At 40.5% G+C, this 16,171-nt stretch overlaps 1 protein-coding gene across 2 annotated transcripts in view; it reads left to right on the forward strand.

The window, feature by feature from the left end:
* The window catches only part of ATRN (attractin), a gene marked incomplete at its 5' end in the record, with an annotated part of 267,247 nt that overhangs the window by 78,410 nt on the left and 172,666 nt on the right, over window positions 1-16,171 (forward strand). For both annotated transcript variants that reach the window (XM_084626766.1, XM_084626767.1), the window contains 2 exons: window positions 10,949-11,077; window positions 15,227-15,432. In XM_084626766.1, coding sequence (XP_084482892.1) covers window positions 10,949-11,077; window positions 15,227-15,432 — 335 coding nt within the window. The remainder of the gene's footprint in view (window positions 1-10,948; window positions 11,078-15,226; window positions 15,433-16,171) is intronic.

Raw genomic sequence — 16,171 nt, forward strand, 5'->3', positions numbered from 1 at the left:
CTCTCAGATGCAACTCGTCCGGCCCCATGGACTTGTGCACGTCCAGCTTTTCTAAATAGTCCCTAACCACCTCTTTCTCCACAGAGGGCTGGGCCATCTATTCCCCATGTTGTGATGCCCAGCGCAGCAGTCTGGGAGCTGACCTTGTTTGTGAAAACAGAGGCAAAAAAAGCATTGAATACATTAGCTTTTTCCACATCCTCTGTCACTAGGTTGCCTCCCTCATTCAGTAAGGGGCCCACACTTTCCTTGGCTTTCTTCTTGTTGCCAACATACCTGAAGAAACCCTTCTTGTTACTCTTAACATCTCTCGCTAGCTGCAGCTCCAGGTGCGATTTGGCCCTCCTAATTTCATTCCTACATGCCCGAGCAATATTTTTATACTCTTCCCTGGTCATATGTCCAACCTTCCACTTCTTGTAAGCTTCTTTTTTATGCTTAAGATCCTCTAGGATTTCACCATTAAGCCAAGCTGGTCACCTGCCATATTTACTATTCTTTCGACACATCTGGATAGTTTGTCCCTGTAACCTCAACAGGGATTCCTTGAAATACAGCCAGCTCTCCTGGACTCCTTTCCCCTTCATGTTAGTCCCCCAGGGGATCCTACCCATCCGTTCCCTGAGGGAGTCGAAGTCTGCTTTCCTGAAGTCCAGGGTCCGTATCCTGCTGCTTACCTTTCTTCCCTGTGTCAGGATCCTGAAGTCAACCAAGTCATGGTCACTGCCTCCCAGATTCCCATCCACTTTTGCTTCCCCTATTAATTCTTCCCAGTTTGTGAGCAGCAGGTCAAGAAAAGCTCCCCCCCCCCCCCAGTTGGCTCCTCTAGCACTTGCACCAGGAAATTGTCCCCTACGCTTTCCAAAAACTTCCTGGATTGTCTATGCACCGCTGTATTGCTCTCCCAGCAGATACCAGGAAAATTAAAGTCACCCATGAGAACCAGGGCATGCGATCTAGTAGCTTCCGTGAGCTGCCGGAAGAAAGCCTCATCCACCTCATTCCCTGGTCCGGTGGTCTATAGCAGACTCCCACCACTATATCACTCCTGTTGCTCACACTTCTCAACTTAATCCAGAGACACTTAGGTTTTTCTGCAGTTTCGTACCGGAGCTCTGAGCAGTCATACTGCTCCCTTACATACAGTGCTACTCCCCCACCTTTTCTGCCCTGCCTGTCCTTCTTGAACAGTTTATAACCATCCATGACAGTACTCCAGTCATCATCCCACCAAGTCTCTGTTATTCCAATCACGTCATAATTCCTTGACATCACCAGGACGTCCAGTTCTCCCTGCTTGTTTCCAAGGCTTTGTGCATTTGTATATAAGCACTTGAGATAACCTGCTGATTGCCCCTCATTCTCAGTATGAGTCAGGAGCCCTCCCCTCACAGACATTCCTGCCTGTGAGGGGAGGGCTCCTGCCTCATACTGAGAATGACGTGCAATAGTGGTGATTGAACTAGAGCATATTCTTGAGATAAAATCATCTTAATTACAATATTTCCAGTGATGGAGAATCCACCACTACTCTTGACAGATTGTCTCCATGTTAATTACCCTTTCTGTTAAAAATGCACACCTTATTTCTAGTCTGAATATGCCTAGCCTGAATATGCCTGGCTTCAATTTCTAGCTATTGGATCTTGTTATATCTTTGTCTCCTAGATTGACGTGCCCTCTATTATCAAATATTTGTTCCTCATGTAGGTACTTGTAAACTATGATCAAGTTACCCTTTAACTTTTTCTTTGATAAGCTGAATAGATTGAGGTCCAAGAATCTTTCACTGTCAGGCTTGTTTTCCAATCCTGTAATCATTCTTGTGGTTCTTCTTTGAACCCTCTCCAATTTATCAACATCTTCTTTATTTGTGTATTCCATAACTGGGCACAGTATTCCAGTCGTGGTCTCACCCAATGCCAGTTATAGAAGTAAAATAGCCTCTGCACTCCTATTCATTATTTCCTCCGGTTATACTTCGCAGAATCACATCAGCCCTTTAAGTCACATCATCACAGTAGGAGCTCATGTTCAGCTGATTATCTACCATGACTTCCAAATCTCTTCCATGTCGCTACTTCCCATGATAGAGTACTCCATCCTGTAAATATGGGATACGTTCTTTGTTCCTAGGTGTATGACCTAACATCTGGCCATGTTGCAACACATTGTTTTCTTATGCTCAGCTTATCAAATGGTCCATATAGCTCTGTAGTGGTCTGTCCTCTTCATTATTTACCCTCTCCTTCAAGATGTCATCTTCAAACTTTAACAGTGGTGATTTTGTGTTTTCTTTATTATTGATAAAAACATTAAATGTCATAGAGCTGAGAACCAGTCTGTGTGGGACCTCGCTAGAAACACACGCACTCAGTGATCATTCCTCATGTACAATTATGTTTTGAGACCCATTAGCCAGTTTTTAATCCATTTAGTGTGTACTAAGTTGATTTTCTGTCATTTTAGTTTCTTAATCAAAATGTCATGCAGTCAAATGTCTTTCAGAAGTTTTAAGTATATTTCATCAACACCATGATCTCCATTAACCCAACTTGTAATTTCAACAAAAAAGTAGATCAAGTTAGACAAGCTGTATTTAAACAGCATCTATTTTAGGGCATAAAGATAAGCCCTCAAAGTTTGTGTGAAGTGGATCTCTGTTTACAGCTGAAGAGGTTTTGAGAGTAGAAAGTGTCCCTGGTCTTTTTAAATTAAGGGCTCTGAACTGAAAATTGTCACTTGATGGACTGAAGAAGAATTTTTTTTTGTCAGGAGCTTAAGTCTTTGGGGCCAGATATTTAATTGATAGCAATAGAATTCATGCTGAAAAATAAGTTTTGGCACCGTGGGCATTAACACGGTTAAATTAACATAGGGCATCTGTCTATGAATAACTACTTTAACACACTAGAAATATTTTAATAAGTCGCCGCTGTGGTGGTAAAACAAGACATTTGTTGTTCTTACACATAGAATAGACCCTTGCAGCAGTTGATTTCACTTGACATACTGTAATGAATTATGGGCTTTACAGGAATGTATCTAAAGTGGCATGAATTCATTATTAAGCTTGTTCATGGGACACATTTGCTAAACTAAGATTGATACTGTTTTCTTAGCATAGTTTAGAAGAAGGACAATGTAACCTAGATAGTAAAGTGCTGATCGAGCAAAGAGAACTTTTTGAACAAGCCCCTGCGCCTGCATGAAGCATCATTGACTTCTGGGGAACTCTGCATTGATGCAGGTGTCCACATTCATCGCTCTTAGCGTAGGATCAGGCCTGTAGTGGTTTCAAGGACCTGAACTGCCGGGTCTATGTTAAACTAAGATAAAATGGTGCTCTCTTGCTTACATCGCTGTATACGGAGTAAGTGTATGGTAGCCTTCCTACCACAGCTTTGTGTTACTTTTGTCCTTTTTCTTTTCCTGTTGTCCTTTGTATCTTTGTATTTTTCTCTGTCCCATCACAATTCTCAAGTTGTCTCTTAGGTGTTTCACTCCCTTCTGTGTGCAGGCAGCGCTTATTAGACTTTTGACATTTGATAAGGTGGAAGGTAATGTCTCAAGAGAACATGATTCTTGTATATGAACTCTGCTGCCTGCATCCTGCAGGGAGAAGAGACCACACAAGAATGGGAATTGTTAAAAATGAAGCATGCAGGGGGGAGAGAGAAATTCTGGGTACTGCTGTCAGCTCTTCCATTGACTCTGCCACTCAGACAATTGCTGCATTAGTTTCCGCACCTATAAAAGAGGGAAATTTTGCTTACCTTACCTGGATGTTGAGACTCACTATTGTGAAGTGCTCGGAGATCGTCCGAGAGAACCTAGGGATGACAACCTCTGAAACAGGCTAGTCTAGAGCAGAGTAAGGGCTTCAGGAGATTCTGGACCAGATTAAAGCATGTTTTTAAAGGTTGTCATCTTTCCAATTCTCCCCATTACATTACAGAATTCTGATGAAATTCAATGAAGACAAGTGCAGAGTACTTCACTTAGGAAGGAAAAGTCAAATGCACAAGTACAAAATGGGGAATAACTGTTGAGGTGGTAGTACTGTGGAAAAATATCTTGGGGTTATAGTGAACCACAAACTGAATGAGTTGTCAATGTGATGCAGCTGCCAAAAAGGCTAATATTATTTTCAGGTGTGGTAACAGGAGTGTTGTATGTAAGACACTGAAGGTAATTGTCCTGCTTTACTCGGTACTGGTGAGGCCCCAGCTGGAGTACTGTGTCCAGTTTTGGCTTACTCCAGAGCGATACTAAACATTGTTTAACATAATTATGGTTGGCCTGCCTTTTAAGGCAGCTATATTGTCAAATATTCATTACACATTTTCAAGACTTCGTACTTGTGTGTAAAGGCTTTTGCCATATGTTTTAGATCACGGGTATGATGCAATTCTGCAAACAGCAGTGTGAAGGTCACCACATCATCCACCTTTTAGAGAGTTCTTAAAGAGGAATGTTGTCTAAGATTCCGTACATGTTGGATTAAACAGTTAGTTCATGTGGTACCATCAAACATTCAAATCCATCCTGATTTTTCTCAGGTTTCTCTCTCAGCTGGATTAATTTATTCTCTTAAGCATCTTCACATATGTAGTCACTAGAGTTGTCTGGTTTATTTCCCCCACCCCTTACATTTTCAACAATTAAATACATGTTTGTAAAACTGTCTAAAGAATTGTGGTACTAAACAGTAACTTGATTACATCAGGGCTCACAGAGTATGACACACAGATGTGGAAAGGCCTACATGCCATTCAGAGAAAATGGAGAGAAATAAATTGAAAGAAGGGAAAAGCAGCAGGAGACAGAAAGGAAGAGTGACAGACATATATCTTAACTCTTGCCACATAAATCCTGAACACCACTTCCTCTAAAACGAGACATACCTGTCACCTTTCAGCCATTTTAAAAGTACTTTTCTTAACTTTATATCTGTTTTATTCTTTTTCCTTTTACGTCTCATTCACTTTTTCTCTTCCATGTTCCTCCTCTGTCATTAATGTACTCCTTTCTTTTGCTTGTATTTTCTTCCTGATGTTGCTGATCCCAATTCTGTCCAATTCTGGATTGGCTATGCTTTTGATATTAATAGTACATGGTGGATGATTAGAGAGGCAGAAAAAGGAATGCTGTCCCTCTGGTCCATGAGGAGTTGTTCTGCCCTGGCTGAATTACACTGAGATCACTATTTTCATATGGCAGGGACATGCTGTTCCCATATTCATCTTATGTAAAGGAAAACGGTACTCAAGCAACAAAGAGAAACTTATGAGACTTTTCATCTTTGATGTGTCGGAAGAGAGTATCTCAAGGGAGATCATCTTCAGATCAGCAGTCTAAAATTTCAAAATGAAACAAGTGTCTCTTATGCATGAATAAACTATGAAAAGGAATTAACTGGGTGCTATTGATAAAAATTTCCAGGATCTGGGATAAAAAAAAATTCATCTGGCTTTCTTACAAAAAATGTTTTACAAAATCATGTTTTGTGGACATCCTGGAATGGAAATTGCCTAGCCGAAACATCAGATGATGATGCACAATTTTGTGGCATGTCAATGAAATGAAGCATGTAGCACATACTTACTTTGGTAAGGTGCAGGCCACATACCAGCTTCTAACTAGTAGTGTCTTTGGACCGTTTCGCTGTACTACCATAGCCAAAATGTGTTTTTTGTAACATGCATGGTGCAAACTATTGCAACTTCTTGTTTTCATTTTCAGGTGTCAAAACATAGTGAAAACTTCTGATAATGGGCAGGAAGGGTCTGTAGTATTCCTAGTTGCTGAAGCAGGCAACCGTATAATAGCACCATTAATATGGAAGTACTTATGTGGGGACTGAGATTTTATAGGCAATTAGGACATTTAACCATGGCTAGTAGGATGGTTAGTAAAAGTTTCACTGCATATCGCTTTCCTGGGCTGAAAAACTCAAAGATAAATAGGAGCATTCTATTTATGTAGCCTTGTGAACCAGTCTTCGAATGAATTTGTTTTATTTTATATTCTGAAAGGGAGTATAAATATGCACATTTTTAACTTGGGAAAATGTTCCATTTTCAGCATTACTTTTTAGTTAGTCCTGCCCTTATATGAAGCCAAGCTCATCTACATATCCCTGCAGAATCAGCTTCTTTACATGAGTGCTTCAGGACACTAGATTTCTACATGGTGCATGCCTGCATACAGAACTAACTGTTGCATCTAAAGTTTCCTTAGAAACAGTTTTCTCTCTAGCAGTCAAGGTTTTGGGGGGAAGATTTGACTCTTCTATTTTTAATTTAAATTGGATTTAGCTACTATTAAAATAATGCTGATGGAAAATAGGTTAGAGGTTGGGGTGGGAGGAAGTTTGATGGAGATGAGGGAAAAGTTTTGCTGTTAGAAACAGAAAAGCAGAATATTAATTAAACATTGGTGTTAAATACAGCGCTTTAATACACAAAGATAAAAATGGATGTACGCATATTGGGTGTCTAATTATCAGAGGGGGACTGACTATTTTCTCATTGTTAAACTTAAAGAATTAGACCCTTTTCTTCAGATATTAAAGATTTTTTTTTAGCAAACCTAGTAATGGTTTAGTATAGAAAGGTAACATTTTCAAAAGAGCCAAAACCCTATTTTTCCATTGACTTAGGCCTTTAGGAGCTAAATCTCTTTTGAAAACTGCCATTAGGCTCTTTTTTGAATATTTTGCCTCAGACTTTAGTTGACCTTAGATGATCCAAATTTTTTCTATGACACAGCAATACGGAGGAGTGAGAGAAAGAGGGAAGTATTTTCTTTAAGAGTAGAATTTCTGTTTTGAGACATCTTGAAGATTACTCCAGGCAGATATAAAAAAACTGGTTCCTTTAAGCGTTCCCACCTCGATTCTTTTTCCTGCATAGTTAAGATTGGTAGTTCTTTGCTGACGATGATGACGATATTATCGGAGTTCTCATCTACGGCTACACATATGACTCTGAAGTCCGAACCATGATGCACAGAGTCGGCTGCACTGAGGGCATGGGAAGTTTGTATCTACGATGTTTGATGATGCAGCTCTGTGGTGCCTTTCACGTATAGCCTGGAGATGATTTTGTCAATCCGGCTCAAATCTGTCACATGCTGATCTTGTCCGAGACCACCAGTGAGTCCTGTTCTGAGCCATTTGCTCAAGTTCTTTGGAATTGATATCAGCTCACTGGAGACTGCTCTTCAGATTAGCTTTGAAGTGCTTATACAGATGACCCCTCTTTCTTTTGCCTTGACTCAGCTCCCTGTAGAAGATCTGTTTTGGGAGATGGTGGTCTTCCATTTTGATGACATGTCCAGTCCACCTAAGCTGTGCTCTCAGTAACTTTTCTTAGTGCTGGTAGTGTTTGCTCTCTCAAGGACCTTAATATTGGTCACTCTGTCCTGCTAGCGAATGCTCATTATTGAGTGGAGGGAGTGCATTAGAATGGGCCTGGGGGCTCTGACCCCCTCCCTGTCCCCCTTCCTCTTTGGTGTCACGTAATATGCCCAAGATCTCAGGATTCAGGAACTGTGGTGTGACACTTTGTGGGGTTACCCTAGATGTTTGGGGCGAATCGCTACCATCAGGAGAAACTCTCCCCGACCAGCTGTTGGCAAAACAAGCACTCCTCTCCAGGCTCCAAAAGCCCCGATCTTTCTCTGTGCAAGCTCTCTATTTGCATACCACACTTGTTACACTTGAGTGCCCAGTCGTTTATATTCTGAACACCAGCAATGTACCCTGATCCTCTGCCTCCTGGGAAGCAATGCTCCCCAGTTCACTGTTTCACCTGAGTTCAATGCTGTCCGTAGCACAAGGCACTTAGTTAGGTTTATAGTAAAACCAAGTTGTAGTTTATTTAACAGAACTTGAGATAAAGATTCAAATAAAAGCAAGTATGAAGATCTGGAAGCATGAGGTTACAGTAAAGAAAAACATAAGATGCAAAGGATGGTCTGTACTTATTAACAAGTTACTTTCCTGTCTAGTAAGGTATTTCTCACCCAATGAGTAGTCCTTGAAGCTATATCTTTCATAAGACACCTCTGCTGGCAGAGTTTCTCCTCTCTAATGGATAACCCCTTGTGCCATGTCTTCTGTTCTCATACAGTTACAGGCTATTGTCTCGTAATCTAGGTGGCCCCCTCTTCAGAGAACCCTCCTGAGGTTTATTTGTCTTCGTCAATACGTAAGTCTCCGTGTAGACAGACAGTAAATGAAGTGCTGTCTCCCTGGAGGTCCATTGTTCTTAATGTTGAATGTGTTAGCCCTGAGATCCTGCCACATCTCAGATGACAAGTTTCTCTTCAACAGGAAGATGGAATGGTCAATGAGACCCTAGTCCAACCCTGGGTCATCAGACCCCATGTCCATCTGCTGCAGGCTATCAGAAGTGCCCCTTTGAGCATGGTTTTACCCGATTCTGGAATCACAGAGGGCAGAGCTAAGGACTCTAGGAAACAGGAGGAGAAGAGCAAGAATACTTACAAAAAGTGAGAGAAATCCCCTTCTAAATCTTCGTCTAGGAAGAAGACCTCTTTCCCCTACACCCTCCAAGTCCGGTAATACTCTGCGCCCGAGTATGGAGCTCAAAAGGAGAACAGATCTCACTCATTGGCACAGGGAGCCAAAAATGCACTGAAACAGCCAGCCACTGAAGGGGTGGAACCAGCATCAATGTGGGGTGGGGGGGAGGGAGGGGAGAAAACCTTTTGTAGTGATAATCAGGGTGGGCCATTTCCAGCAGTTAACCAGAACGTCTGAGGAACAGTGGGGGGTGGGCGGAAATAAACATGGGGAAATAGTTTTACTTTGTGCAATAACCCATCCACTCCCAGTCTTTATTCAAGCTTAGGTTAATTGTATCCAGTTTGCAAATTAATTCCAGTTCAGCAGTCTCTCGTTGGAGTCTGTTTTTGAAGTCTTTTTGTTGAAGAATTGCTACTTTTAGGTCTGTAATCGAGTCTGGTCACTCTGTCATTCTGGTTAACTGCTGGAAATGGCCCACCCTGATTATCACTAGAAAAGGTTTTCTCCCCTCCCTCCCCCACCCCCTTTCCGCTCTCCTGCTGGTAATAGCTCATCTTAAGTGATCACTCTCCTTACAGTGTGTATGATAACACCCATTTTTTCATGTTCTGTATGTATATAAATCTCCTCACTGTATTTTCCACTGAATGCATCCGATGAAGTGAGCTGTGGCTCACGAAAGCTTATGCTCAAATAAATTGGTTAATCTCTAAGGTGCCACAAGTACTCCGTTTCTTTTTGCTTAGAAGTCAACTCGAGGAGAATACACATAGGGACCATCGCTCGAAGAAAAGAGGTTACTTACGTTACAGTAACTGAAATTTTTGAGATATGTGGTCCCTAAGTGTATTCCACTACCGTCTCTCCTTCCCCTTTTCTTTGGATGTTTTCCTGAGGTGATTTGTGGTAGAGAAGAACTAGAGAGGCAGTCATTCTGCGCCACCCCTTGTGCCCTTGATTTGGAGCACAAGGAGGTGATGGGCATAGGTGTGGACCAATGGACACTTTTAATGAAAAGTCTTTGTCTCAGGTGCCTGGAGCACATGCATACCTCGAGTGGAATACACATATGGACAGTACATTTTATAACACAAAGAACTCCTGTTATACAACACAAGAACAAGAAGACAAGACAAAAACTCCTGTTCTGGCAGGTAACCAGAATTTCCCCATGTAAGCTGTTAGAATGTTTAATTACCCTCACTGTTAGGAAATTGCATCTTATTTTAAGGTTGAACTTCAGCTTTCAGTCATTTAATCTTTTTATGCCTTTTCAGCAAGGTTGAAAGCCCCTGGTATCTGACATCTTTTCCATGTGTAGAATGCAATATAGTGATCAAGTCACCTGTCACCCTTCTCTTTGATAAGCCAAATAAATTGAGCTCCTTAACCCTTTCATCATAAGGCTTATTTTCTAGCCCCTGGATTATTTTTGTGTCCTTCCTTGTAAATACTGAAGGGTTCAGCATTCTTCTTGACATGCGTAGAGCAGAACTGGTCACAGCACTCCAGTAAGCAGTCCTGTCAATGTTGTGTCTACAAAGGCAAGATTGCTTTCCTACTTCTACTTAATTTTCCCCTTCTAATACATCCAAAGATCACATTGCACCCCTTTTTTTGCCACACTATTGCACTGAGAGCTCATCTTGAGGTGATTATTTATAATGATCCCATAGTCTCTGAGTCGCTGCTTTCCAACACTGTCTCCCATCCTTCATTCTTTGTTCCCAGCATTAGTCTACATTTAAAATAGATTTTGTTGGATTCTGAGCATATAAAGAGGAGATTCAGATCACTTTGTAATAGTAATTGGTGTTCTTTATTTACCATTCCACCAATCTTTGTCATTTGCAAAACCAGCAAAGATTTTTTAGCATCATCTAGATAGTCGATAAAAATGTCACATAGCTTTGGACCAAGAACTGATCCCCGTTGGAGCCTGCTAGAAATGTCCCACTCATTGATATCTTCCCATTAGCAAACACATTTTGAGAACTGTCAACGGCTAGTTTTTAATCCATTTAATTGTGTCCTATTAATTCTATGTAATGCAATTTTTTTAAATCAGAATGTCATGTGAGACTAAGTTAATTGCTTTGGAGAAATCCAGGGTATATTTAAGGAATTAAGGGCTTTATCATTTTTCCCCCAAAAGATATTTTTAAGGAGTTTCTTCAACAAAACACTAAATCTGATATTTCCATATTAAAGTCTTTGATTATTATTGTAAATATGTAATACTTCAAAGTGATCAAATTTAAGAAATCATCCGGCTTGTGTCTTGAATTTATTTTTTTACACATAGTTGAGACACGTGTATAGTGGAATTACTATAATTGTTATGCTCCCATGACTGTATATGTAACGTCGTACATTGTCTTTCTTTTTCAGTGGTCTTATTGTTCCTGAGAGGGAAGGCAATGAAACAATCCCAGAAGTTGTAGCCACTTCTGGCTATGTCCTACTCCATTTCTTTAGTGATGCTGCCTATAATTTGACAGGGTTCAACATCACCTATAAGTAAGTAATACTTCTTCCAAATGGTTTTGAGGAAATTTAAATGTTGCGTATTGAAAGAGCAGTCTAAATGCACTCCGAGGATGGATCAGGAGAGGTATTTCCAGTAGGGACAGGGAAGTATGAATTCCACAGTACAAGGCACTGGCAAGACAGTACAAGGCCTGGACAGCTGTGTACAGTTCTGGTCACCACGTTCAAGAAAGATGAGTTCAAACGGGAACAGGTGCAGAGAAGGATGATCGGGGATATGGAGAACCAATCTTAATGGACCAAGTATCAGAGGGGTAGCTGTGTTAGTCTGTATCCACAAAAACAACGAGGAGTCTGGTGGTACCTTAAAGACTGACAGATTTATTTGGGCATAAGCTTTCTTGAGTAAAAAACCCACTTCAGATGCAACTGAAGAAATGGGTTTTTTACCCACAAAAGCTTATGCCTAAATAAATCTGTTAGTCTTTAAGGTGCTACTGGACTCCTCATTAATCTTATGGGAGAAGATTAAAAGAGCTTGGCTTGGTCAACATAGCAAAGCAAAGGCTGAGCGGGCAGAAAAGAGCTATTTAAACTGAAAGACCATGTTGGCACAAGAACAAATGGGGATAAACTGGTCAGGAATAAATTTAGATTGGAAATTAGAAGGCGTCTAAGCATCGGAGAAGTGAGGTTCTGGAACAGCGGTCTAATAGGAGAAGTGGGAGCAAACAAGCTAACTAGTTTTAAGACAAAGCTTGATATGTTTATGAATGGGATGGCATGATAGCATTGCCTGAGACAGGAGGGATCTGGGCTCAATTACCCAGGAGGTACCTTCCTGTCCTATGATTCGTGTCTTTTGTTTGTTTCTCTTGGCACTTGCAGCTGCCCTTGAAACATGAAACTGGAAGTTAATTTAAGTTTTAATCCTTCATTACCTTTTCTAGAAAAGTAAATATGCTCATGTGAACTTTTTGTAATGAATGGTTTAACACATGAAGTTAATAAATAGCTTATTTGGAAGGCCAAGAGGCAAATTAATCACATAATTTGTGTTAGGTGTCTAATATTCTGTCACTAGCATTAATCTCACATGTGGATTGTAAACTTGGGTAAATGCAACATGAGTAATAGTGACTATTTTTGAGCAAACGTTAGACTTCTACAATCACATGCAATCAATAGAATTTATCCCCTTTATGCATATGACTTTACCTTTTTCTTTTCTCCTCCCTACATTCCTGCATACACACAAGAATTTCCCTCAGGCCACTGGACTAAACCTACAGTAAAGAGAAATGTGTGGGGGCATCTCTTAAAAAGCTTCAGACCATCTTAGTTCCAGTTGGTTACCGGGCTGCCTTAGTAGAGCTACCCCTCTGGGACTAATGACGATGAAAAAACTTCCTCACTTTTCCTGTTTATAATTTTAAGAGGCATTATGCATTGGTTCTTCGTGAACATCTGCTACAGTGTACTTTATGCTTGGTGCTGTTTTTTTTTAAATACCTTTAGGCTATTCCCTAATGGGCTAATTATTTGCAGAATGGTCACTTTAGAGACATAAGTAGAAGAAGCTGGTGTACACATGCTAGTAGAGATTCTTGTGGGTATTGGACATTTAATTGAATTTCTTGCTTTTGTGGGTCTGAATTTTATTTCAGTATAGTTGTGTCTGAGGATTTTGTGTGGCGTGGGATTTGTTTTACTGTGGGTGTGAATTGGTGTTCATGTGCAGGAATTTTTAGCTCTTGGTAACATTTAATGGTTGGTTGGTTGAAGAAATTCAGTTGCAAATGACTGTCTACAGAGCCCACGGGAAAAGTTTAAGCATCCCTGGTTGTTAAATGTGCATCAACCCGTGAAATGCATTTGTCATGTGAACCAGCTATCTATATTGGACTGTTTTAAATAGGAAAAGAAGTCAGAAGCGAGTGGACGGAGTGCTGCTTACCCAGAGGAACATGGTATAGCTACAGTTAAGCTATCCGTGTCTTCCCAGGCTTTCCTTTGACTTAATACATTTTGTCTGCTAGAGAGCCCTTTGCTTAAACCCGCTGGCCAAGATTTTCAAAACTGGATACCTAAAGTTAGGCTCTTAATCCATATTTAAGCACCTAAGTAAGTGGTCTGTTTTTTTTCCAAAAGGAGCTGAGCATCCAGCAGCTCTTGCTGACTGCAGTGGGAGGTGAGGATACTCAGCACTTTCTAAAGTCATGCCAAAACTTATTTAGCAGCCTTATTTTAGACATCTAATTTTGAAAATCTTGTTCACTCTGATACCAAAAACCATGATACCATCTACTGGCAGCTGCCAGTACTACATTGTGACAATAACAATGGCAGAACCGAAAAAAGCCAAAGAGAAGTGTGAGTGAAGAAAGCAGGCTGTGGCAAAAATATGAGGCCATGTCTGCTTGAGATGTGGATGCATCTGTGGATCCCTCATGAGTTTACATTTGTACAAGATGCACTGAAACAAACTGACTCTTGTACATCAACTATGGTGGGAGACTCCAACATAACAATGCAATGAATAAATTCGCTAACGACTGAACTACCTTCCCTTAAAAGAAGGTGGATATAAACTTGCTATATTTAAGCTGTATTTTAAATTTCCCTTAATTCTACATGCTCAATCTCATTTCAGAAAATTTTCTTTTAAAAAATAAAATAAAAAATACTTGTTTTGATTTTTGATTGTTCTGTGTGTTATGGGTTAGAGACTTCCTTCTAATGTGTCCTTAACCGAAAGGATGCAAGGATTTTCTGTTTTTAAATTTGGATGTATTATAACCAGCTCAGAGTATTGTTGCTGGAGTTGGAATTCAAAGTCAAGCTTTGAAATTCACTCTGACCCTTACTATAATGGAGAGTGAAATCCTTTTATTTCATTTAGTCTTGGTGCAGTTGGTGTAAGCTGTTACAGGACTATAGGTGCCAATTAATACTGGGTGCTCAGCACCCACCGGCGGCCCTGCCTATCAGCTCCTTCCCTTCCCCCCAGCGCCTCCCACTCACTGGTGATCAGCTGCTCAGCGGTGTTCAGGAGGCACTTGGCAGGAGGAGGTGGAGCAAGGGCAGGGCGTGCTTGGGGGAGGGGCAGAGCGGGGGCATGATGGCATGGAGCCTTGGGGGAAGCGGTGGGGTGGGTGCGGGACCTGGGGTGGAGTGGGGTTCGAGCACCCCTGGGGAAATTAGGAAGTCAGAGCCTCTGTACAGGAGAATGGGGTTTTGGATAGTGACCCCTATCTTTGATTCATGTTGTTGAATGCAAGGTCAGTGGTTAATGAAACATCAGTTATCCACGATTTGATAAAGAATAAGGCCCCCTGAATGTGAATCTGTAACAGAGATATTGCTTAAAAATACTGGAGGACTAGTTTTGCCATAGTTGATTCCACTTGAATACTGTGTGCACCATGATTCAAGGGGATGTGTGTGTCTGGGTTATTGACATGCACCCTGTGGTGCATTTGTTAAGTGAGTCCTAGAATAAAGTGTAATTGGAACTACTTCTGATACATAAATCACACTCTTACCACAAAGCCCTCATGTGAGCTGATGAAATCCTTCACTGTAGTGGTGTTGAGGTGATTTATTTTCATTATAAATAACTGACATGTATATGGATTGTATTAGAAGCGTTGCTGTAGATTTAACTTGTTAAGCGAGCCAGCTCTTTAAATTGTGGCCCAAATCAACAAAACTTTTTGCAAAGGTGGTTCAAATCCGAAAAGCATAACTTGTCAGTCAGTTATTTTGGGACTCTCAGCAAAGTACCAGTTCTTCTGCTGAGCACTAAGAATTTAGTTTCAGAGTAGCAGCCATGTTAGTCTGTATCCGCAAAAAGAAGACTAATAAATTTGTTAGTCTCTAAGGTGCCACAAGTACTCCTGTTCTTTTTAAAAACTTAGTGAATCGCTTAGTTTCCTCATCAGCTCATCTAATTTGGGACTCAGTTATAGAAATCGCTCTTAATGTTACTACTTAAAATATTAGCTAGACCAAAAACAAGTATAGACCCATAACTTCAAATCCTATCTCAGCATAGACATGTAGAACAAACATTTACACCTTTGTATTAACATTGTTCAGCAGCTCTTTGTGTAATAAGAGGCAAGACTTGGTAGTCAATTGAACTGCTGACAAACATAGTTTTTCCCATGTTTGCAGTTTCAACATGTGTCCCAATAATTGTTCTGGCCGAGGAGAGTGCAAACTCAGTAACGGCAGTAACACTGTTAAATGTGAATGTTCTGAACACTGGAAAGGAGAGGCGTGTGATATTCCTTATTGCACAGATGATTGTGGATATCCTGTGAGAGGTCAGTGCAACATGAATGGGACCAAAGGATGCTCGTGCTATTCAGACTGGCAAGGTAAGTGCCTTGATAAACAGGAAGAGATTTTTTTGCTGAGAGGGGGGATGCTTTTCCCTGTGGGACATTTGCAGTTAAATCAGGATTGCATGCTGCAGAGATTATAGTATCTGGCAGATGTTTTCACTCAGCAGATGTTCTGATTCCACTCTCCTCCCTGCTGTGCCTTGCTCACCTGCATACATCAGAGCCTTGATCCTGCTTTCTCAAACATTACCATGTATCTCTTTAAAAAAAAAAAAAAAAAAAGGTTAAAAAAAAAAAGTAAGTTACTGACCATATGAGCAAGTGAATGCGGTCTTAGAAGACGTAAGGATGTACGATTGTACCTGAAAGCAAAGTTGAGACTTCAGGTAGGATTTAACTTGTCTCAAAAATACATGAAACATATTTGTTTCTAATTCTGTTCACGTACTGCCACACTGAAGTGTGGAGCTGTGCTCCATTTTTAATTAAAAAAACCTATAATTTCACCTCTTGCAATGTTCAGTTTCTCACACAAAATTGATTTTCTTTGTATATTTTAAGAGCTAAAATTAGTCAGTCACATAAAAAAAAATCCCCAAATACTTTAAGAAGTGAATGTGTATAGTACTGAAATATAGCCACCTCTAGGGTTAAGCACAGCAGCTGTTTGACAGCATATAGCAACACTGCAAATTAGTTTAGAGAAGGAATTGTGAATAGTATATTGGCAGAAACTTTAGAAGGAATTTAGATAAACAAAATTAAATTATCC

The sequence above is a fragment of the Lepidochelys olivacea genome, assembly GCF_965140295.1.
Source record: "Lepidochelys olivacea isolate rLepOli2 genome assembly, chromosome: 4".
NCBI lineage: Eukaryota > Metazoa > Chordata > Testudines > Cheloniidae > Lepidochelys > Lepidochelys olivacea.